General features: G+C 31.1%; 11 protein-coding genes and 1 non-coding gene across 12 annotated transcripts; 10 read left to right on the forward strand and 2 right to left on the reverse strand.

The window, feature by feature from the left end:
* Window positions 1–1094: 1094 nt before the first annotated feature.
* On the forward strand, window positions 1095–5963 carry ROM2 (Rho family guanine nucleotide exchange factor ROM2; the record flags this gene model as incomplete). Its single annotated transcript, XM_046079028.1, has 1 exon — window positions 1095–5963. One exon carries the CDS (start codon window positions 1095–1097, stop codon window positions 5961–5963), a length of 4869 nt encoding a protein of 1622 aa, XP_045933841.1.
* Window positions 5964–6601: 638 nt separating this feature from the next.
* ELO3 (fatty acid elongase ELO3) lies at window positions 6602–7606 on the forward strand (the record flags this gene model as incomplete). Its single annotated transcript, XM_046079027.1, has 1 exon — window positions 6602–7606. The coding sequence occupies one exon, from the start codon at window positions 6602–6604 to the stop codon at window positions 7604–7606; it is 1005 nt and encodes a 334-aa protein (XP_045933842.1).
* A 1578-nt stretch (window positions 7607–9184) lies between these two features.
* SCDLUD_004222 (C2H2-type zinc finger protein) lies at window positions 9185–10597 on the forward strand (the record flags this gene model as incomplete). Its single annotated transcript, XM_046079026.1, has 1 exon — window positions 9185–10597. The coding sequence occupies one exon, from the start codon at window positions 9185–9187 to the stop codon at window positions 10595–10597; it is 1413 nt and encodes a 470-aa protein (XP_045933843.1).
* Window positions 10598–11209: 612 nt separating this feature from the next.
* KNH1 (Knh1p) lies at window positions 11210–12088 on the forward strand (the record flags this gene model as incomplete). Its single annotated transcript, XM_046079025.1, has 1 exon — window positions 11210–12088. One exon carries the CDS (start codon window positions 11210–11212, stop codon window positions 12086–12088), a length of 879 nt encoding a protein of 292 aa, XP_045933844.1.
* Window positions 12089–12607: 519 nt separating this feature from the next.
* On the reverse strand, window positions 12608–13732 carry LHP1 (tRNA maturation protein LHP1; the record flags this gene model as incomplete). The annotated part of the gene is made up of 1 exon (XM_046079024.1): window positions 12608–13732. One exon carries the CDS (start codon window positions 13730–13732, stop codon window positions 12608–12610), a length of 1125 nt encoding a protein of 374 aa, XP_045933845.1.
* A 395-nt stretch (window positions 13733–14127) lies between these two features.
* On the forward strand, window positions 14128–14198 carry SCDLUD_004225. Its single transcript has one exon. It is a non-coding gene; the product is annotated as a tRNA-Gly (tRNA).
* Window positions 14199–15028: 830 nt separating this feature from the next.
* On the forward strand, window positions 15029–16042 carry FBP1 (fructose 1,6-bisphosphate 1-phosphatase; the record flags this gene model as incomplete). Its single annotated transcript, XM_046079023.1, has 1 exon — window positions 15029–16042. The coding sequence occupies one exon, from the start codon at window positions 15029–15031 to the stop codon at window positions 16040–16042; it is 1014 nt and encodes a 337-aa protein (XP_045933846.1).
* A 182-nt stretch (window positions 16043–16224) lies between these two features.
* SLC1 (1-acylglycerol-3-phosphate O-acyltransferase SLC1) lies at window positions 16225–17139 on the reverse strand (the record flags this gene model as incomplete). The annotated part of the gene is made up of 1 exon (XM_046079022.1): window positions 16225–17139. The coding sequence occupies one exon, from the start codon at window positions 17137–17139 to the stop codon at window positions 16225–16227; it is 915 nt and encodes a 304-aa protein (XP_045933847.1).
* A 407-nt stretch (window positions 17140–17546) lies between these two features.
* On the forward strand, window positions 17547–18191 carry SCDLUD_004228 (uncharacterized protein; the record flags this gene model as incomplete). The annotated part of the gene is made up of 1 exon (XM_046081618.1): window positions 17547–18191. The coding sequence occupies one exon, from the start codon at window positions 17547–17549 to the stop codon at window positions 18189–18191; it is 645 nt and encodes a 214-aa protein (XP_045933848.1).
* Window positions 18192–18448: 257 nt separating this feature from the next.
* On the forward strand, window positions 18449–18973 carry PBP4 (Pbp4p; the record flags this gene model as incomplete). Its single annotated transcript, XM_046081619.1, has 1 exon — window positions 18449–18973. One exon carries the CDS (start codon window positions 18449–18451, stop codon window positions 18971–18973), a length of 525 nt encoding a protein of 174 aa, XP_045933849.1.
* Window positions 18974–19466: 493 nt separating this feature from the next.
* On the forward strand, window positions 19467–20969 carry MCH1 (Mch1p; the record flags this gene model as incomplete). Its single annotated transcript, XM_046079021.1, has 1 exon — window positions 19467–20969. One exon carries the CDS (start codon window positions 19467–19469, stop codon window positions 20967–20969), a length of 1503 nt encoding a protein of 500 aa, XP_045933850.1.
* A 608-nt stretch (window positions 20970–21577) lies between these two features.
* SEC61 (translocon subunit SEC61) lies at window positions 21578–23029 on the forward strand (the record flags this gene model as incomplete). The annotated part of the gene is made up of 1 exon (XM_046079020.1): window positions 21578–23029. One exon carries the CDS (start codon window positions 21578–21580, stop codon window positions 23027–23029), a length of 1452 nt encoding a protein of 483 aa, XP_045933851.1.
* Between the last annotated feature and the right edge of the window lie 349 nt (window positions 23030–23378).

The raw sequence follows: 23378 nt of genomic DNA on the forward strand, positions 1-23378 counted from the left end.
TCTATCGTTATTGGTTACTTGAAAAGTGGAATGGTAGGCCTATTTGTAATATATATATATAAATTAGAAGCATAATCATTATAACTATTTTAATGAGCGGGGGAGGAAAGGGGGGAAAGAGAAGAGAAAGAAAGGAAGCTTTTTTTTTTCTGTTCCAATTCCCGAATCCCCTCGTATTTTTTTAGTTACAACTTTTTGAACAAATTTATGATTTTTGAATTTGTTAGTAAAATGGAGTTTTAAAAATAATAAATAGAATTTTTTTTAGTATAATGTATGCATACTGGCATTGGTATAAGTAGGTGTTTCTTAGCGATGGTTTCTAGATATCAATTGACAGATGCTATGTTTGAATGTGGTAAGAAATAAATACAATAAAATAAAATAAAAGAATATGAAAGAATATAAATTCAAAATATTTTATTATATATTTCTTTCTCCTAAAAACAAAAAAAAAAAAAAAAATTTTGGTATTAATTCACCGAACTTGTAGAAAATCCGCGATACAAACGCTACCCGGTCATCACGCCCTCCCCCCCCTTTTTTTTTTTTTTTTTTTTCTTTTTTTTTCTTTTTTTATTCGGAGAAACAAAAAAAAAAGGAAAACCGAAATGCGTAAAGGCCGCAATTAACCGATGATGGTTATTTTGTCTAATATTTTAATGGCATCAACTATTTTCTTTTTTCTTGTAATAATAAAACAAAAAATTAAACAACATTAGAAAATGTAACTTAATTTTAATTTGTTTTACTTCTTTTTATTTTAATTTTTTTTTTTTTTTCTTTTAATTCCAAATTCATTTAATTCCAATTCATTTAATTTTAAACTACTTATTCCATAAAGTTGAAAAAAGTAAGAAAAAAAAAAAAATTAAACATTACAAGTATAAATATATAATATACTAAAAAGAGCATCAATCAGAAGTAATAATAATAAAAAAAAGGATTTTATATACATACAACATATATTATCATATCAATAAACAACGGTACAAAACAATTTTTTTTTTTTTTAAAAGATAGCAAAGGATAAGCGAAAACTATATATATATATATATATATATATTTATTTATGTATATATATCAATAGTCCAATGTACTGCCCACCTTCTTCTGCCACCAAAACTAAAGTGAATAAACTTGACATCGCTACTAAGGAAAATATTTTTAGAGACATATTTGGTACATCTCGTCAATACAGCTATTACGACACTGATAATAATACTGCTATTGAGAATAACCCAACAAATACCAATGAAGATTATATTGATCGAGTTTTATCTGGTATAGACATTTCAATACCCCCAACTCTAAACAATCAATTTACCCACACTACAAAAAATCTAAGAGATAACGAAACTAACAACAGTACCTTTTCCAGTTGTGAGTCTACTAATGACACCTTATTACAAAATACATCAACTCAATCATCGTTATCTCTCACTAATATTAATAATAACAAGACGCAAAAATCACGTAGAAATGTTATTTCTCCCACTGATACCACTTTGTCCAACAAAGACACTGAATTGATGATTAAACAAGTTTCAGATACAGAGAGTATAACAACTGATACACCAGAAACTTCACCAATAAAACCAAATTTTGAAAAACAGCAACAAGAGCCAACCTATGTATCCAATTCTTCTCCGAAGAAATATAATTTAGAAAAGATTGTGACCAACAAAGTTAATGGCAGCAGCTCAAACACTTTTGTTAATCCTGGCAACGCTAAATATAGTAATACAAAAAAGCCGCTATTGAAACCATTAAATTTGAAGTTTCAATCGTCTTCTTCAAGTTTATCGACCCAATTTAATAATAACAGCACCACTGTTATACCCAAGTCGAATGCGTCTAGTTCTGGTGGTAATACTAATAGTACTTCCAAGTTGAAAAGTCCAATGCATAATATAATGGGCGGTTTGTTCAATAGATCGAGTTCTGCATCTTCACATTCTTCCCTTGTTAATAGCCCAACCACACCATTATTTGGAGGGAGTGGTCAAAACGCTAGTAATACCAATTCTCCACAACGAAACCCATTTTCATATGACACTTTAAATGCAGGCAATAATGATAATGGTGCTTCCACAGAAAGTGGGTTCCCTAACAGCAAAAATACTACCGATGGCATTAATACCAACACTCCAAGCTTTGGTGCAAGAACTTTATCTTTAGGGTCCAATACTTTAAAGCATATGGCATCTTCAATACAACAAAAATCTGGTAGCAGCAACGGAAAAAATTTGTCCCAACATTCCAGTAGCAGTACATTGAATCTGAATTTTATGAACAGTGCTACTAATGCTTCCAATAATCCATTTTCTTTTACAATAGCCAACAATGATCAATCAACAACATCTGAAGGGCTGAGATCAAGGTCGTCTGCACCATATATAGCACATTACCACTCCAATAATACCCATCACCACTCTCACTTTAAAAGAATAACGTCAAGTACATCGTTACACAGTAACTATAGCAACAATGTCAATACTGCGCCCTCAACACCAATTTCTTCCTCTGCAGGCGGTGGCAAGCGTCAAAATAGTATATCTTCAGCGGGTAAAATATTTCCATCGCATAATACTGCGCTATATGCCACATCTTCGATGAAGAGACCGCAAGTCTATCCAGCTATTTTATCTAGGGTAGCTTCCAGATTTTATAGGAATATACCTGTTGGTGAACACAAAAAGGATGGATTAGTTTATAGAGACAGTTTTACTGGTCAAGAGGCGGTTGATGTGTTATGCTCTATCATACGTACCAGCGATAGAAATTTGGCGTTATTGTTGGGTAGAGCTTTAGACGCACAAAAATTATTCCACGATGTTTTTTACGAACATCGATTAAGAGATTCTGCTAATGAAGTTTATGAGTTTGCCAATCCCAAAACCAAAACCACCAATATTAACAATTTAGGATCTGTAGTGGTAAATGCTGAATTAGCCACTAGAGAATTGTTGTCATCTGGTTCCTCATTCAATTTATTGTCTTCGCCCACAACTAATACCGCTACTACTACTACTACCACTACTACCAATAATAATATCAATGCAAATAGTCGTAGTGCAAGTAGTACTAGTACTATAAGCAATTCCAGTGATATGCTTGATGCATTCAACACCAGTACGGATTATATTGGCAACAAAGTGAAAAATGGTAGAAGCACCATTAAACCTTTTAATATCAATGGTGTTTTTATTTTATTAGCGGAATGTTACTCTCCAACATGCACTAGAGATAAATTATGTTATTCCATTTCATGTCCTAGAAGATTAGAGCAGCAAGCTAGGCTGAAGCCTAATACTATGTACATGAATAATTCTCACTTTAATACCAATAATAATATTAGTAGTAGTAGTGGTACTGCTATTGCTACTACTACTACTACTACTAATACTAATAATAATATCAGTACTGTTACTGGCGGTAGGAGTAAAAGCGTAACAACCATCGGCAGTGGTGCAATTAAAAGCGGTCAGTTGAAAAGAAACGTGACTGTAGTTGACGATGATGATGACTCAGATCCTAAATCGTCATGGACCAGTAGCGTGCCCAAAGAAGTGTGGGCTGATTTAGATAAACATGAAATTAAAAGACAGGAGGCAATTTATGAATTTTATATGACGGAAAAAAATTTTATCAAAAGTTTGGAGACCATAAGAGATACAATAATTAAGACGTTAGCAGAAACCAATATTATCCCTGCAGACATTAGGAAAAACTTTATCAAACATGTCTTTGCACATGTGAATGATATTTATTCTGTGAATAAAAGGTTTTTGGAAAGTTTGACTGAACGTGTTAAAAGCAGTGCGATTATTGATGGGATTGGTGATATTCTACTAAAATGGATACCTTTTTTTGAACCATTTGTGTTATATATTGCAAGTAGACCATATGCGAAATATTTAATTGAAACACAAAGAACAGTCAATCCATATTTTGCCAGATTTGACGAAGATTTGATGAATTCTAAATTAAGACATGGGATCGATTCATTTTTGTCGCAAGGTGTTTCCAGACCGGGCAGATATGCGTTATTATGCAGAGAAATCATAAAGTATAGCAAAGATAATGTTGAGCACAAACGAGATTTAGAACATTTAAATAGAGCAATGGATGCGTTCAATGATTTTATGAAGAGAATAGATAAAGCCAGTGGTGCAGCTCAGGATAGACACGATGTTATTTTATTGAAACAACGTATTTTATTTAAGAATGAGTTTGTGAATTTAAGATTAAATGATGAAAAGAGAAGAATCAGACACGAGGGGTTATTGAGTAGGAAGGAAGTTAATTCTAGAAGTGATCTGGTAAGTGTTGGTGGTAATAGTGGTGGAAATGGATTTTACGATGGTGATATACAGTTTTATTTGTTAGACAATGTGTTATTATTTTTAAAAAGCAAAGCTGTGAATAAATGGCAACAGCATAAAGTTTTCCAAAGACCCATACCTTTGCAATTATTGTTTGCTGCTCCTGGGGAGGATATACCAAATTTGAGGAAATATATTGGTAGTTCTCCTGGCTGTGCTTCCTGTTGTTTTGTTCAATCACAAGAGTCTCTCACACATTCTGCGTCGAATCACAATACAAGTGCTATTGCCATTGGAGGAGGAGGAGGAGGAGTCAGCTCTAGTATTTCTAGTGGTAATTCTACGCCTTTGACACCACTTGGCGATTCATCTGATGTAGCATTAATACACAACAGCACCAACAGCAATGCCATCGGAAGTAAAAATGCTCTAACGTTTATTTACTATGGTGCAAAACAAAGGTATCAAGTTACCTTATATGCTGCGCAATACGCGGCGTTACAAACGTTACTGGATAAAATTAGACAGGAGCAACATAGAATACTGACTCAAAACCATATTTTCAACGTTAAAAAGGTGACTAATAGATTTTTTGATTACAACAATAGAATCAATAGTGTTTGTACATTTGATGGGGGCAGGAATTTATTAATTGCCACAACATCTGGCCTATACGTTTTCCATAGGGTGAATCATAGGGGAAGTGGCAATGGTGATAAGCCACGTAATCAGCCACAAAGAATTATGTCTAAAAGTAATATTACACAAGTGTCAGTGTTGGAGGATTTCAAGACGGTTTTGTTGTTAATTGATAAGAAGTTGTACAGTTGCCCGATTAAGCTATTGTATGATACTGGTGCCAGTATTGCAAATAAAGGGGCTAGTAGTGGTAGACCTGGTGGTGTCAAAGATGGACAATATTTGAAAAGGTATTCCAAAGAGTTAATGAATCATGTTAGTTTTTTCAAAGACGGAGATTGCGGCGGTAAAAAGTTGATAGTGACGGCTAATTCTTCTCAACATTCAATTAAATTTTTTGAATTGGAGCATCCATTAATGAAAAAAAGTGGAAGCTCTACTTCTAGCGCAACAACAAACAAAAAAGTTATTGAAGTGTATTTTGATAGTGAACCGATTTCAATTTCCTTTTTGAAAAACAATTTGTGTATTGGGTGTAAGAAGGGGTTTCAAATAGTTTCTCCATCACAAGTAGTTCATGAGCCGTTATTGGACCCAGCGGACACGTCATTAGAATTTGCTCTTCCAAGAAAGGGGGATGTAACTTTACGACCAATGTCAGTTTATAGAGTTGGTAATTTTTTCTTTTTATGTTATTCTGAATTTGCATTTTTTGTAAATAGTCAAGGTTGGAAGAGAAAAGATAGCCCTATTATTCAATGGGAGGGGATACCCAATAAGTTTGCGATCTGGTATCCGTATATTTTGGCATTTGACTCTAGCTTTATAGAAATCAGAAAAATTGACGATAACGGCAATTGTTGTGGTGAGTTAGTTAGGTGTGTTTTGGGTGAAAAGATTAGATTGTTACAAACTAGTTCACAAGAAATATTATACGTGTATGAAGATGATAAAGGGTATGATACGATAGCATCATTAGACTTTTGGATTAAATAGAAGATTTAAAAATGTTTATAATATAAAAAAGTTTTTTTTTTTTTTTTTATAATTGTCAAAAGCATTTGACTTGTTGTGGGATGATGGCGGGAGAAAAAAAAAAGAAAAGAGAAGGAGAGTTAAAACAAGGATGAAACCGGGTAAATAAGTTAACAAATGCGAAAAAAACAAAAAATAAAAAAATGGTGAGATTTCGTAAATGTTTTAACGGGAAAGTTAAATTGGGAAATTGTTTATAAGCTACGTGTTTTTTTGTGTAATTAATAATTATTAACAATTTGGCCTGAGCATATTTAGAAAAAGTAAATCAAATGTTTTTATTCTTTTCGGCTTAACACCAACGCACACACACAAATCTCAAATCTTTTTTTTTTCTTTTCTTTTTCCAAGAAAATTTTTTTAAAAGAAAAAAACATTAAACCTTTGCTGTATAATCCTAACAATTCTTTTTATCATTTTCACAAAGGTCATAAAAATATATTTTAATTCTTAGCGTCAACGAATCCAACAATAAATAAATCTAAAATAAAATAAACTAAGAAGAAAACTTTTAAGAAATTTAGAAAAAAATAAATAAAAAAAAAAAAAAAAAAAAAAAAAAAAAAAAAAAAAAATTCAACCCATTCCTTCAATTATAGATGTCTACAGATACTGCAGCCGAAGAACTAATCTCTAATTCTTTTAACGTCATTAGTGGTAATACTTTACCTACTTGGTTAAAATACTCGAAACCAACTATTGATAATCCATTTGGCTTAGAATTATGGCCAATTTTTTCCAAAGTATTTGAATGTATCAAAGGGTACCCAGCTGAAGAATTTAAGTTTATCCACAATGAAACTTTTCTAGCTAATTTTTACCAAGCAGTTTCCATAATTATAGTATATTATATTGTTGTCTTTGGTGGACAATCCATCTTGAGGAAATTGGATGCCAAACCGATGAGATTCTCATTATTATTCCAATTGCATAACATTGTTTTAACTAGTGCGTCATTAATATTGTTTTTATTGTTAGTTGAGCAAATAATTCCAATGGTTTATAGACATGGTTTGTTCTATGCTATTTGTTCTCCACAAGCTTTTGCACCTAAGTTGATTGCGATTTATTATTTGAATTACTTGACTAAATTTTTGGAATTGATTGATACTGTATTTTTAGTTTTGAAAAGAAAGAAGTTGTTATTTTTGCATACTTATCACCACGGTGCTACTGCATTATTGTGTTATACTCAATTGACCGGTCGTACTTCAGTGGAATGGGTTCCTATTGTATTGAATTTGGCAGTTCACGTTGTCATGTATTGGTATTATTTCTTGAGTTCTTGTGGCATTAGAGTTTGGTGGAAAGAGTGGGTTACTAGGTTTCAAATCGTTCAATTTTTAATTGATTTGGTTTTTGTTTATTTTGCTACTTATACTTATTATGCTAATAAATTTTTCGATGATATTCTTCCAAATATGGGTACTTGTTATGGTACTCAAGATGCTGCTGCTTACGGGTATTTAATTTTGACTTCCTATTTGGTTTTATTTATTTCATTTTACATTAAGAATTATGGAAAGAAGCGCCCTTCTAAAAAAGCTAGTACTGTTACTGCTGCAGGTAGTGCTCCAGTCACCAAGAAAAGCAGAAAAGCTTAAACTTTGTGTAAATGTATTGTAAACAATTGGCAAGTGACAAGTTGCTTTTTTTTTTTTTTTTTTTAACTCTGTAAGTTTTTTGTTATTTATTTATTTACTGTATTTAATTACGAGTTATTTAAACTAAACAATTAAAGAAATACAAAGACGTAAAAAAAATATATATATATGTGTGTATGTATATGAATATGGATATGGATATGGCTTAGGGATCCAAGGGACCTTCGGATAAACTAATTATCCGGATGGGGGTTATTTTTTTTTTTTATTTTTTTATTTTTTATTTTTTTATTTTTTTTTTTTTTTTTTACACGGATAACATTTTTAGGTTAATTAGGAAAAAAAAAAAAAAACTCGCTCGGCTTAAAAGGTTAGTTTTATGTTATAAATAGACAGTATTAAATAGGAAAAACGAAAAAAACGAAAAACAAATAAAAGAAATTTCTCAATCACTAGGTACGAACAAAAAGAGTAAGAATTATACAAACCGAGTGTTATAGCCGTGATTAATAAGGGAAATGGTACTACAGAGATAAATGCAACCGAGAAAAAGGCGTACAGCCATACTAAACACGGTTTGTAATGCAGTAGCACATATTAGAACGCGTGGTAAGCCTGCTCTATGCATTTTATTTTATATATTCGATATGGGGCTGAACTGGAATATCACAGAAAACAGGCAGAAAACCAGACTTTATTTCTTTTTTAATTAGTAAAATATTCAGTGTTATGTCCATTTCTATGGGCTTATTTGAAAATAAAATCAAATCGAAAAAGTGCGCTATTTTATTTATTGGGATGTTCTTCTGCCCCATGGAACCCGCTTACAAATATGAATAATATATAACGATATTTGTTTTGGGTATTTGTACACACAAACATATCAGATTATACTTCCCGTTTATAAACCACCGTATTTACTGTTCTAATTTAGTAAATAGCGAATTCTTTCCGCTTGAAATTCCACCTTTTTAGATTTGATTTTATTTCTTAAAGAAAGAAACAAAAATCTTGAGAGACGGCTACACCGCTTTTTGATTCTTAGTTACTAATTACCTATCTCCTTTTTTATTGCGTTATTTTTTTTTTATTATTATTACTTTCTTTCTTTCTTTCCCGCCTTTCATTGCTTCCCCCCCCCCCCCTTTTTAATTGGCTAATTTAACCAAGCTAAAAATAATAATAAAAAAAGGGAAAAAGGTATACTAACAATGACAATGACGATAATGTCATTACTAAGATCTAACAAACGGTCATATACCCACACATATATATAAGGCTTTACCTAATTTTTTTTTTTTTTTTTTTTCAATTTAATTTAATTTAATTTAATTTTATTCCACATACAATTATTTTATTGATTTGATCTTATATAATTCAAACTTTTTGTTCTTTCTTTTCTATTCCATTCCTTTTTTCTTCCAGTATTCTTTGAATAATTGTCACTAAATCGTCATACACTTACATACGCATATATTATATCTTTTTGAGAATCACATACCATCGGGACATTGCATCTTATTCCCCTCCAACTTATAGCTTTTTGTTACAATTACCACAATACAAAATAAAAAAAATATGGCTAGAACATTAATGTTGCCAAGCTTAATTCCAACCACCACTGGCACTCCTACAACAGCCACTCCGATTAATAATAGCAATACCGATAATGCTGCTAAACCATTATACACATCACAAACTCATTTTAGTACTGTGATATCTCCTACTGTAACTAACCCCATTAATAATAATGGTAGTTCTAATTTAAATTATTCGTCATCGGCTCACGTCATTCTGCCACCCATTTCCAGTTTTGATAACGGAAATCGCACGGTTATTAACACGCCGCCTCCCAAAGTATTGTTACCTAGCATAAATAATAATAGTAATAATCTCAACACTATCAACTCTCCTGTTGCTACTACTACTACGACTACGACTACGACTACTAATGGTAGCGGTAACACTTTGGCATTTTATCACCATGATGGTGGTAACAACACTAATAATGTTTTATCGCCTTCTCCATCACCAACTTTACGACTCCAGAGATATTCAGTGCCATTAATTCATAGTAGTAGTGGTGTTGGTATAAACAATATTAATACAAGCAATACTAGTATTCCTAGCATTGGTAGTAATCCTACTTCGCCTATTATGATGCTAAATCATGAACAAAGGATTTTTAAAAATGGTGTTGGTGGTACTACTACTAGTAGCAGCAGTAGCAGTAGTAGCAGAAGTAATAGCAGAAGTAATACACTCTCTAACACGTCTACAAATAATAATAAACCAAGAAAAAAGAAAGAATGTCCTATATGTCATAATTTTTACGCAAATTTATCCACTCATAAATCAACACATCTAACACCGGAAGATAGACCACATAAGTGTCCTATCTGTGAGAGGGGGTTTGCCAGGAGTAATGACTTAATTCGTCACAAAAAAAGGCATTGGAGAGATGAATTATGTTGCAACAACAACAACAATAACAATAACAACAACAATAATAATAATGCCGTTAATGGTAATTTTAGCGGGCACACTAATGGCACTGGTGCTAATTCGGGCAATAGCAATGGTAATAACTATCCATTGAGTAAAGAACAGTTGGAGAAACTACACAACGTCAAGGGTACCTATAAGTGTCCATTTAATGAAAATTTGATCAATTTAGATATGGAGTTGTATCCTTATAAGAATAATGCTGTCGCTGGTAATACAACGACCGGCGATATGATTACAACAGGGGTTAAAAGTTTACCATTTGAGACCAGTAACTGTCATCAAACTGGTATTTTTTCCAGGTGTGATACTTATAAGAATCATCTGAAAGCTTTGCATTTTGAATACCCTCCTGGTACTAAAAAAGCTGAAAGGCCTTTTGTTCATGGCAGATGTAAACATTGCGGAATGAAATTTGTTAATGTTGACGTTTGGTTAGATGAACATGTAGGCAAGGCAGGTGGATGTGGGTATATATATCATTGAATTTAACATATTTTTTTTTTTTACTTTACTTATTTATTTATTTCTCGCCGTTGCTGAAACAGATGGGAGAGATAATTAGTTGCATGATAATGAATTTTTTTTTTTTTTTTTTTTTTTTTTTTTACTTTTTTTAATATATGATTTTTTTTTTTTTTGTATGTATGTTTAGGAAATATATGTGATTTGTATGAGGTGGTCTGCGGACAAGATATATTTGACAAGAATAGTTTCGGAAGTACTTGAAGTTCGGGAATGTCAAGCGTAAATTACTGTCCGAGAAGTCGGTTGGCTTGTCCGAGAAAGTGGATCATCTTATCGTATTATATTTAGATGTTTTTCTAGACTTTTTAATAAAATAAAAAAAAAAAGCAAAAAAAATAAAAAATGGAAAAAGAATAAAAGCTAAACATTTACAAACAACAATTAGGTCCAAACCTTTTTTTTTTCTTTCTCTTTCTCTTTCTCTTTCTCTTTCTATGGGTTCATGTATCAAATATATTATTGTACTTAATATTCCAAACATTAGGCTTGTATAAAGCAGCATATAAATTCTGATAAAAAATTTGTTTCATCAGCTTATTGAAGTGAAAAAAATAAAAATAGAACAAAATAATGGGATTCATATCAATATTACACATACTTTTATTGTCCATATTTACAACCCGCATCTTATGTGATGTTTCTGTGGTTAAACCCAATTCAGGCAGTACATTTGATCTATCATCTGGCTCACAAGAAATCACGATCGAATGGGTTGAAAATAATGCCGCACCATTATTATCCGAGATGAAATATTATTCGTTCCTGTTATGTTCAGGTCCAAATGATAAAATACAATCTATTGTGTATTTAAATAATAAAGTGTTGGCTACTGAAATTACAGATTATACTTATACGGCAACCATCAAAAATACTGTTGCTAAAAATGGTGTTTTTTTTGTCCAAGTTTTTGCAAGTGGCGATTTCGGTTATACTATTCATTATTCTGGTAGATTTACTCTAACTGGTATGCAAGGTACTGTGGTACCAACTAGTGCAGCAAAAACTGATAACGGAGCTCCTAATCCACAATATTACATAACTGGCGCAGATGGCGATGGTAATGATGCAAATACTATTGCAACTTCTATTAACTCAGCCTCCTTTTCTATCCCATATCCAAAACAATCCGGTATAGTGAAATATGCCCCAATGCAAATGCAGCCAAAGAAAAAAGTGACTGCCACTACTTGGACTAGACAATTTCCCACTAGTAAGGTTACCTTTTATGGTTCTTTTAAAAAATCCTTAGATTGTGAAAGTACCATTACTCCAGGTTGGAGTTACACCATAACTAGTGACGTTAATTATGCTACACCTGCTTCATTCCCCAGTGATAATGGCGGGTGGTATGATCCTAAAAGTAAATTAAGCCTAACCCCTAGAAAAATGAATTTAAATAACATATTAAATAGGGATAGTAGCTCCACCAAAAGTACTGCTAGTGCTTGATATATTTTTTTATTGTATATTTCAATTTTTTTTTTGTCCATATAACATTTTTACATCGGGGGATTTTAATAGTTTTTTTTTTTTTTTTTTTTTTTTTTTGTTTTTCCGTTTATTATATATATATATATTTAGTTTAAGGCATCGGCTATTATTATTGTTAGTATCATGAAAAAGATGTCTTTATAGTACAATTTTTAACTTACCATTTATATAAACATGCCACGTTTTAATTTCTCTTTTTCTTTTTAGTATTGATTTATACAATTTTATTTAATAAAGTAATAAACAAAATTAACGGAGCTGATCTACTTTATTATTTACTTTTTTTCATTTTTCATGTTTTTCAATTTTTTATAGTTATGCAAGAATTAAAAGGAAGCACAATGAAAAATATATTTAACGTATAGTACCAAAAGAAATCAATAAGTATACACATTAACCAATTATATCTTCACTCTATATAAATAGTACTGTTATTACAACAAAGCTATATAAAGTTATTATCGGCATTTGAAGAGATCAATGCTCTGCATCGGCAGTATTAACTTCATCGGTCACGTTATCACTTTTATGATTGCTATTTTTATTGTCTCTATTAAATTTTCTATTTTTGTAATTGTTTTTGCCTCTATTGGATACCATATTTTTTCTTGGGCCAGAAAAACTTCTTGATCTTTTCTTACCGCTAAAGTGTTTGTTTTTAGTGGCCATTCTTTGTTGATTAAAGGCTTGTTGACTTAAACACACAATTTTTTTATTTTCGTATTCAATATTAGATTCATTAACATGTGTAATGAACTCTTTGGCTTGTTCGGGAGTATCTAATTCGACAACAACAACATCAATAAAGATTTTACCTCCCGCATTATCCTTGATACTTTTACTGTCATCTTCTGATTTTGCAGTGTTTTCCTTACTATTACTGTTATCATCAGTAGTGACAGCATTAGTATTAGTATTAACATCTGGAACAACCTCTTCTATAGCAGATGGTGCTTCGTCAGATTTTCCATCAGCATTTTTAACAACTTCTTCCTTAACGGATTCGTTATCAACACCTTTAGCAACTTGTTCCATTCCAGATCTGTCTTCTGCGTGCTCGTCAGTACCATTAATTGAACGCTTATGATACTTGTTATTGAACCTACGACGGTACTTTAATCTAATTTGTTTGAATTGAAATTTCTTTTCAGCATTGCATGTTTGATCAATAAATTTTTCAATTCTATCCTGAACAGCAAGAAAATCGTTTGTTTCTTCAGAAATAGGGAAATTAGTCAAAACACAACTTTTAGCCAGTTGATTGCTTTTTAATTTATCCAATTCATCAAGTTTTAAGGGGATTTTTCTTCTAATGTTTTCACCATCGGTGCTAATCTCTAAAATGGTGCTTTGTTCTCTTAAAACATTAACCACTTCATCCGCTGGTCTGTATTTCTTCATTCTATTAAAGGTTAAAATCGTGGTTATTGGAATCCAACGTTCTTCATTAGATTGACTTAATTGTTGCAAGAAATTGTCATATGGGAAATTATGTTCTGAAAAATAAAACTCCATTTGCTTGACTATCTGTGATTTTTGTTCATTAGAAAATGTTGTTGTTGTGGAGGTAGTAGGATCGTTTTTGGTAACAATATCAGACATTGCTGTTAATTTGGTGATTGCAATTCTATATATATATGTATATATATTTGATAAAAAAAAAAAAAAAAAAAAGTTAATTCCTTTAAGGCATGAACAGTGGTTAAGTTATGAAAAGGGAAGGTATCAATTGTTTTGCAAAAGAAATAAAATTTGCTGGTGTGTTAAAAAAAAAAAAAAAAAAAAAAAAAACATCGTCAAAGAGATGAAAAAAAAAAAAAAAAGAAACGAAAGAGGAAAAAAAAAAATTGTTGTGTTTTATTTCATTTTTTTTTTTTTTTTAATTTATTTCTTTGAAAGCAATTACAAAATAATTTAAATCAATTGTCGGTACAGAATGTCCTTTAAAATAGAACATAGACTGGGTTATTGAAATTAATACAAAAACATTAATAGGAGCATCGGTGGTTTAGTGGTAAAATCCAACGTTGCCATCGTTGGGCCCCGGGTTCGATTCCCGGCCGATGCAATTTGTAATTAATTTTTTCTTTTTTACTTTTTTCTTATTAATCATTTAAAATAAAAAAATCGGATAGAAAAGAAGCGAAAAAAAAAATAACCCTGTATTAAGAATGTGATTTTATTTTTTTTTTTTTTTTTTTTTTATCTGTTGGGCAAAAGATGAAAAGGAAAAACGAGTTCCCGTGTTAGATAGTGTTCTTCTGGACCTTCCCCTTCTTTTTAAATGGGGAACGGGGGGGAAGGGACGGGACAAAGGAAAATGAAAAGAAATGATGATTTAATTATGCCTAATCTTTTCCCCCCTTCTTTCCCCCCACCCCACCCTGTTTCCCACTACCCCGCTTTACCTCTGTTATTTATTTTTCTTGGTTTTTAAAGAAAAAGAAAATAAAAAAAGTGCACAAATCATTCCAAGTGTATTTCCCGGAGATATCTTATAATAATAATAATAATAATAATAATAATAATAATAATAATAATAAGCAAAAGTTCACACCCCTTTCCTTCCCTTCACCCCGGGGAATTGCAAAAAAAAAAAAACAATAAATAAAATGGAAACTTTGCTATACCAATTAACATTTTCATATTCATTTTACAAATAAGGAGAGATGAAAAATAAAATAAAATAATTAATTTAAACTAAAAACAGTATATAAAAATAGCAGCTTTTTTTTCATATATATATGCACTTCTTTTTTTTTTTTTAAATTTCACTTTGCTTTTTTTTTTCTTTTTGGCTACCTTCTTTTGTTATCCATATCAACTACATCCATAAAACTATTAATTAACGACCCAACACAAAGCATTATAGTAATACTAGTAAAAAAAAAAAAAAAAATGTCCGCAGCAAATGATCAATCAATCGATACAAATATCACCACCTTATCTACTTTTATATTAAACAGTCAAAAAGAACTGGGTACCACCAAGAATGCTACTGGTGATTTAACTCTATTATTGAACTCTTTGCAATTCGCCTTCAAATTTATCTCTCATACCATAAACAAGTCAGAACTAATTAATTTAATTGGTGTAAATAACACAATAAATAGTACTGGCGATGTACAAAAGAAATTGGATGTTTTGGGTGATGAAATTTTCATTAATGCCATGAGAAATAGTGGTAAAGTAAAAGTACTAGTTAGTGAAGAGCAAGAGGATTTGATTATTTTTGATGAGGCCACAGGCGCCAAATATTGTGTTTGTTGTGATCCAATCGATGGTAGTTCCAATATCGATGCTGGTGTTTCTGTGGGTACCATTGTCTCTGTTTTCAAAATTAGAGAAAATAGTGATGGTACTATCCACGATGTTTTGAGAAGTGGTGATGACATGGTAGTTGCTTGTTATGCCATGTATGGTGCCTCTACCCATTTGATGATCACTTTTGGCAACGGGTTGAATGGGTTTACCTTGGACACTTCTTTGGGTGAATTTATTTTAACTTATAAAGATATGAAATTGCCTGAATTAAGGAGTATTTATTCGATCAATGAGGGTAATTACTCGGGTTGGGCTCCTGAGATCCAGAATTTTATCGATGATTTGAAAAAGACCAAACAATATAATGCACGTTACATTGGTTCAATGGTTGCTGATGTTCATAGAACGTTGTTGTATGGTGGTTTGTTTTCGTATCCTGCTGATGGTAAAAACAAAAATGGTAAATTAAGATTGTTATATGAAGCGTTCCCAATGGCTCTAATTGTAGAACAGGCTGGTGGTAAAGCTGTGAATGACAAGGGCAAACGTATCTTGGATTTAACTCCAAAAAATATTCACGACAAAAGCAGTATTTGGTTAGGATCAAGTGGTGAAGTTGACAAGTATTTGAGTTATATCAAGAAATGAACAGAAATATATTGGGATGATATATATATATATATATATCTTTTGAAATTTCATGCAATTATCTAATTTGATTTAATTTTTTCTTTTCTTTTTTTTTCTTTTCTGAAAAACATATTCCATTTCATATATACGTATATAAAATAAAATAAAATAGGGTAAATAAAGGATAATGACATTTAATTTTACTTGCGTAATAAAGATGTAGTTTCATTTTCTTCGATACTAGTGGCCTCACTATTGACAGGAGAGTTACTCTTTGTAGCACTAATAGTGGCAGCGCTTTTGGCCTTTTTCCATTCCAAATATTCCTTTGGTAAGGAAGTATCAACACTAGTTGGGATAGAATACCCAACATTTTCCTTTAGTTCTTTAACCATCAAGTCTCTAACTTTAACACTCAACTCATCGATTTGCTCTTTGGTTGTGATATTAACAGTTGGAATAGGATCCAAAACTTTAACAATAATCTCCCCCCTATTGAAAATCTTTAATTTGTCATTCATTATGGTGCTTGTGTTACTGAAAACAACAGGAACAATAGGAATCTTACCTTCACTAGCCAAATAAAAAGCACCTTTCTTAAATGGCAGCATAGTTAATTCAGTAGTTTTAGATCTAGTACCTTCAGCAAAAATCCATAAACTTCTTTTTTCGTTAACAACTTTGGCTAACCCTTTATTAAGAGTTTGCACCGAAGAAGTCCTATTTTTTCTATCCAAAAACAAGGTATCACTCAAATACATAAACCAACCTAAAAACGGAACGTATTTCAATGATTTTTTGGATGTTACAGTGCATCCTGGGGGGAAAGCTCTACCTATCATGAAAATATCTAAGGAACTTTGGTGATTTGAAACAAAAATGCATGGTGAAGATTCTTTTAGAATATGTTCATTGATTAATTTAACTCTTAGACCCAAAACCCAGCCAATTACATAGTACCAACATCTTGCAGTTGCCCATTGAGCATATCTTGGTTTTCCGATAATTTTCAATACAATGGAAACTACAACACCGTATAATGCACAGAATGAAAACAGTGTTATATTAATTATCTGTTTCGTATAAAATATGATTTTAGAAATTAAGCTGGGCATCTCTGTAAGCGATAAGTTATGAGAATCTTGTTGTTTTTTATTAGTAGTATTAATAATAAAGATCAAAGTTAAAGCAGAATTGGATCTATATGAGAAATAAAAATAGAATGGAAAGAAAAGAAAAGAAAAGAAAAAAGAAAAAAGGAAAAATAAAAAATAAAAAAATGAGAAGATTAAAGACGGTATTAAATATTATCGTGAATAATTATCTTTTTATTGTAAAACATATCGAAAATGCTTGTTGAAAAAAAAAAAAAAAAAAAAAAAAACTTTTTTTCTTCTTTCGTTATTCATTTATAATGTTTTTATTTTTTGTTGAAAAACCAAAATAGAAAAAAAGAAAAGGAAGAAAAAAAAAAGAAAAAAAAAGAAAAAGAAAAAAAAAAAAATTAACTAAAACATTCCCAATGGATATTATAAATCATTGTAAAATATATAAGTTATCAAAGTACTATAAACCATACAAGTATACAATCACCAACACTTCAATCAATTCTAATCCTACTACTTCTGTAAATATTAAAATTTTATCAGCTTATCATCTTCATATAACATTGAATACATTACTTGACAATGACTATAAAGATATTATACAAAAAGATATAATACAAAATAATAAGGATCTTACCACACCTACCGTCAATTCATCGGACAATCATACTTTTACATTGGTCATAGATATCTCTTCACAATGGTATAAACTTTGTAATAATGTTGACAATAACATTATCACAATAAATGATGCTATTATATTGAATACCGATTATGGATTAAAAAATTATATTCAAAATAATATATTAAATACCGAGAAATTTTTACAAATTGTATCAATTAAAAACAACAACAACAATAATAATAATAATAGTGGCATTCCATTGCGTTATAGACAGCTTAAATACGTTATAATAGATAATATATCATATATAACAACCAGTAGTAATAATAATATTAGTACCATGACATCCTTAATTGATGACTTGCATGCCACTTATGGTTGTATTATCATCACGGTAGGATTTGATGTGGATTATTTCCACACTGCGTTTGTATAATAATATATTTATATTTGTAATCCGGGTTAACTGACGTACATGTGATCTATTTATTATTATTATTATTATTATTTTTTTTTTTCCTTTTTTTTTTAAAACATTTTTCATTCAAAACATTCAGGTGACATATAAATATATATTTCTAGTCCATGATCTGCTTATTTATCACCTTATATATAGTAGTTACAATATAGGTGAAAGTAGATAAAATATCTGTTAATTGTACTACAGGGAAAGGTGGAAATAATTATAAAATAATGTCACGTTTGAATTGGGCTGCTGTTGCAAGTGGTGCTAATAACATTGCTAATACTAAGAATAAGAATACCAATAATAATAAAACTAAGAACAACAAAAATAAAAACAAAGGTCCTGTAAATAGTAGCAGTAGTTTTACCAATCTTACTGGTGTTAATACTACAAGCACTTCTAGTACCACAGTATCAAATAATAATCCCGATACAAAGGCCAGTGATAATAATAACGTTACTGAGAATAATACACCACCTTATAATAAAACAGAAATTAGATCTTATCTACATGATAACTACCAGTACTATTTAAAGAATAATTCACCCTCCATAGTTACTTTTGATGAAAACTTTATACATAACAGTAGCAGTCTTTCAGGAGTAACCAATGGCATGAACTATGAGGGTAATAAGAGCATGTTATCACCAGTGGATAATAATGATTGGGATACTGCTACAAATAATAAGAAGAAAAGAAATAGAAATAAAAAGTATCATATTTTAAATAATGTTTATAAAGAGTTGAAATGATAAGCATTAGTTATATATATATATATATAATGTTTTAATATTTTAAATCGTTGCTTTTATTTATCTATTTGTGTAGTATATTGCATATTATTTTATTGCATTTGGTTTGATTTATATATATTTCATAGTTAAAAAAGGAAAAAGAGAAGGGGGAATGACTAATAGCTTATAATTTACTTATATTAAGCGTCCATATATGATTTACAAATCTGCGCTTTCGTTTAATTTTTTTTTTTTTTTTTTTTTTTCTTTATCAGTTTTAATAATGTAAATTTATATACAAAAAAAATAAAAAATCTAATTTTGATATTCTGTCCTTTTCTCTTTCCTTTTGACTTTTTTCCTTTTTCATTCTTTCTTCTCGTTTGTTTGATTCCAATTCTTCACAATAGATTATCAAACCTATAAATGTTTTTGGTGTCCATACACACTCCAAATAATCGATTTTCTAATTGTTATTTCAAATATAAAACCAACCTGAACGCTATTACTCATGTCCAGTAGTATCAACATGTCGACCGGTTTATCACGTGTCGAACACAATTTAACTAAGCATATAAGATCAATCACAGGAGGTATAAATTCTATAAAAATAACATACATAGCATACATTATATCATTAGTATCATGTTTATCTGCAGGCTCGGTCACCTTGATTTCTCTATTTACTGAACCTTGGTTAGAACAATATAATTACACTCCACTACAGATTAATCTAATAAGCAGTGTAATTAACATGGGTGGTTATTTGACACCCCCATTATTAGGCCTATTGAGTGATTCCCACGGTCCAGTACTATTAAGTATGATCTCTTCGTTTGGGTTTGTGCCTGGTTATTGGTATTTGAGTGGTATCACTCCTGATAACAACCATACTATTCCATTTGGACTAACGCTTTTCTGTTTTTTTTTCATTGGATGCTCCACCAGCGCTTTATTCTTCAGTGCTCTCCTTTCCTGTTCTAAATTCTATAGTAACAGCAAATTATTATGCATCAGTCTACCAACAACTTTTTATGGAATATCTTCTATTTGGATGGGGTACATATTCACACATGTTAAATGGTTTTATACCTACTTTGATGGGGAAAAAGGTGATATACTGGATTTGCCTAAAGTTTTCAAGTTTTTAAGTATATTTTATATGTGTATTTGCTTATTTGATTGGATTTCCACCAGTATTGTAGCAAGGTTAAAAAATGAAAGCGTGTATAAAAATACTACAGCTGTTGCTCCAATTAGTGTTGCAAGTAGCGCTACAATTGCTGATGAGCATCAAGCTTTATTGCCAGAACAAGAATGTAGTATCACTGATATGGGTAAATCTTTATCTGAATTTTTCCGTTCATCTTCGACGTATCTTTTGTTTTTAACAATGTTTGGTTCGTTTGGTGTATTAGAATCATATTTAAGTAATATGGGGGCAATTTCAAATTTGTATAACAATAGTCATAGTAAAAAAGTATCTGCTCAGGAGACTTTAACTATATTTTCAGGTAATTCTACATCAATAAGAATAATAGTAGGAGTATTATTGGACGTGTTAAATAGAATGTTTAGTAAAAGAGGTACCAGTACTATCAAAAAAAATAAAAGCAACAGGCTTATAACTATGTCTATATTATGGGTATTACTAATGGTAGGTGCATTGTCTCAGTATATATTTGTTATATTTGGAGACGATATCAGTTCTATAGCTTTAAATCTTGCTACTGCATGCTGTGGATTGGCTTACGGTGGATTATTTACTATATTTCCAAGTTTAGTTTTAAATATGTGGGGGCAAGATATATTTGGTACGTGTTATGGTAGTTTTATGGTTGCACCTGCTTTAGGTAGTACACTATACGGTATAATGTTTGCTAAAATATATGAAAGCACTGTTGGTGGAGGTGTAGGTAAGATTAGTTGTTTATTTAGTAATTTTATCATTACCGGTAATACGTTTACGGTTTGTTTAATTTTGAGTTTTGTGACATATTATTGGTATTTGTAGATGATTTGATGACCGACGGATGTGTGGATTGTTGGGTTGTGTGACAAATCCGCTCGGTACTAAAATATTGCTACGGATTTTTGATATTTGGATAAGAAAAAAGGAAAAAATTATTATTATTTGGATGTTTGAAAGCGTAGTACAGCGCAGCGTGGCACTGAACAACACTGAACAACACCGCACATCACCGCACAACACCGCACACTAAAACCAAAAATAATATCGTGAATGTCAAACCTGTTAAAAATAAAAATAAAAATGGATTTGTTGTCCTTTATTTTTTTTGCTGAGTACTTTTCTTCATTCTAAATTTTTTCTCTTTTTCTTTTTCTTTTTTATTCAATTGTTCAATTAATAACAAAAAGTATTCCCTGTATCAAAATAAAAGAAATTTTCATTCCTTTTCTAATACTTATATATATATATATATACAAATATTTATCTACTTTACTACTCTTCTTTTTTCCTTTTCTTTTTGTTTTCCTTCCTTTTTTTTTTTTCTTTTTCCAGATTCATTTCACCAAATCTAATCAAAGCTAATAACTTAAAAATATACTCAAGACCATATAAATATATATACCCCCATTAATACACAAAGGTATAGCAAAATGAGTAGCAACAACTTTCTAGAATTCTTTAAGCCATTCGAATCATATCTACCAGAGGTGATTGCACCAACCAGAGCAGTCCCATATAATCAAAAATTAATGTGGACAGGTGTCACGTTATTGATTTTTTTGATCCTAAGTCAAATTCCACTATATGGTATTGTCTCATCTGAAACTGCTGATCCTTTATATTGGCTACGTGCAATGTTAGCTAGTAACAGGGGTACCCTAATGGAATTAGGTGTCTCTCCAATTATTACATCTTCAATGATTTTCCAATTCTTACAAGGTACCCAGCTATTGACCATTAATAGAGAAAACAAGAGAGACAGAGAATTATTTGAAGTCGCTCAAAAGGTTTTTGCCATATTATTGACTTTAGGTCAAGCTGTTGTGGTTGTGTTAAGTGGTAACTATGGTAGACCAAGTGATTTAGGAATCGCCATCTCTTTATTGCTAATTTTCCAATTGATTTTTGCCTCCTTTATCGTCTTATTATTAGATGAATTATTGACCAAAGGCTATGGTTTGGGTAGCGGTATTTCCTTATTTACTGCCACTAATATTGCTGAACAAATTTTTTGGAGAGCTTTTGCTCCTACAACTGTCAGTACAGGCAGAGGAACTGAATTTGAAGGTGCTGTCATTGCCTTTTTCCATTTATTATTTGTTAGAAAAGATAAAAAGAGAGCCTTAGTTGAAGCATTTTACAGACAAAATTTACCTAATATGTTCCAAGTTTTAAGTACCGTTGCCGTTTTCTTATTTGTCTTATATTTACAAGGTTTCCGCTATGAAATCCCTGTCAAGTCCACCAGAGTCAGAGGTCAAGTTGGTAGCTATCCAGTCAAATTATTTTACACTTCAAATACCCCAATTATGTTACAATCAGCGTTAACCTCAAACATCTTTTTAATTTCTCAAATCTTATACAACAAATTTCCAACCAACCCAATTGTTAGATTACTAGGTGTTTGGGGTGTTCCAACATCTGGTGGTTCCTTTGGTAGCGGTAAAGCTGCATTGAGCGGTTTGGCTTACTATTTACAACCACCCTTCAGTGCCAAAGAAGCTTTAACAGATCCAATTAAATTTATGTTTTATGTTGCCTTTGTCTTGGGTTGTTGTGCCGTGTTTTCCAAAACATGGACTGAAATTAGTGGTACCAGTGCTAAAGATGTTGCTAAACAGTTTAAGGACCAAGGCATGGTTATCAGTGGTAAGAGAGATACTAGTGTGTACAAGACTTTAAAGGGTATTATTCCAACCGCTGCAGCCTTTGGCGGTGCATGTATTGGTGCTCTAAGTGTCGGTAGTGATTTATTAGGAACTTTGGGTAGTGGTACCAGTATTTTAATGGCCACCACCACTATATACGGTTATTATGAGATTGCTGCCAAAGAGGGTGGATTTACCAAAAATTTGGTTTCTGGTATTTCTGAATTGATGTGAAAAGTCTAAATATGTATTATATTATTCATTCCATATTTCATTTTTATTGTATCCTAATTAGTTATTGATATCTGCATCTGTAATTAATTACCAGTTAATCAAACTGTGGTCAATTAAAAATATATGTATCATACAAACTGTTCAGATTCAAAAATCTTTGTATTTTTGTACAACTTTGTTAAATCTATAATTTTTTTTTTTTTTTTTTTTTTTAATCACCTTGCGTCTTTATCAATATTATATCAATAATTATATATGTTACGTGTGTGTGTGTGTGTGTTAACAGATAAAACAAATACCCTGTTTTAGGGTTGCATATGGTAAACTTGTTTTGAAAATACCGAGTCAC

Source organism: Saccharomycodes ludwigii, chromosome V (genome assembly GCF_020623625.1).
Source record: "Saccharomycodes ludwigii strain NBRC 1722 chromosome V, whole genome shotgun sequence".
In the NCBI taxonomy this organism is placed as follows: Eukaryota; Fungi; Ascomycota; class Saccharomycetes; order Saccharomycodales; family Saccharomycodaceae; genus Saccharomycodes; species Saccharomycodes ludwigii.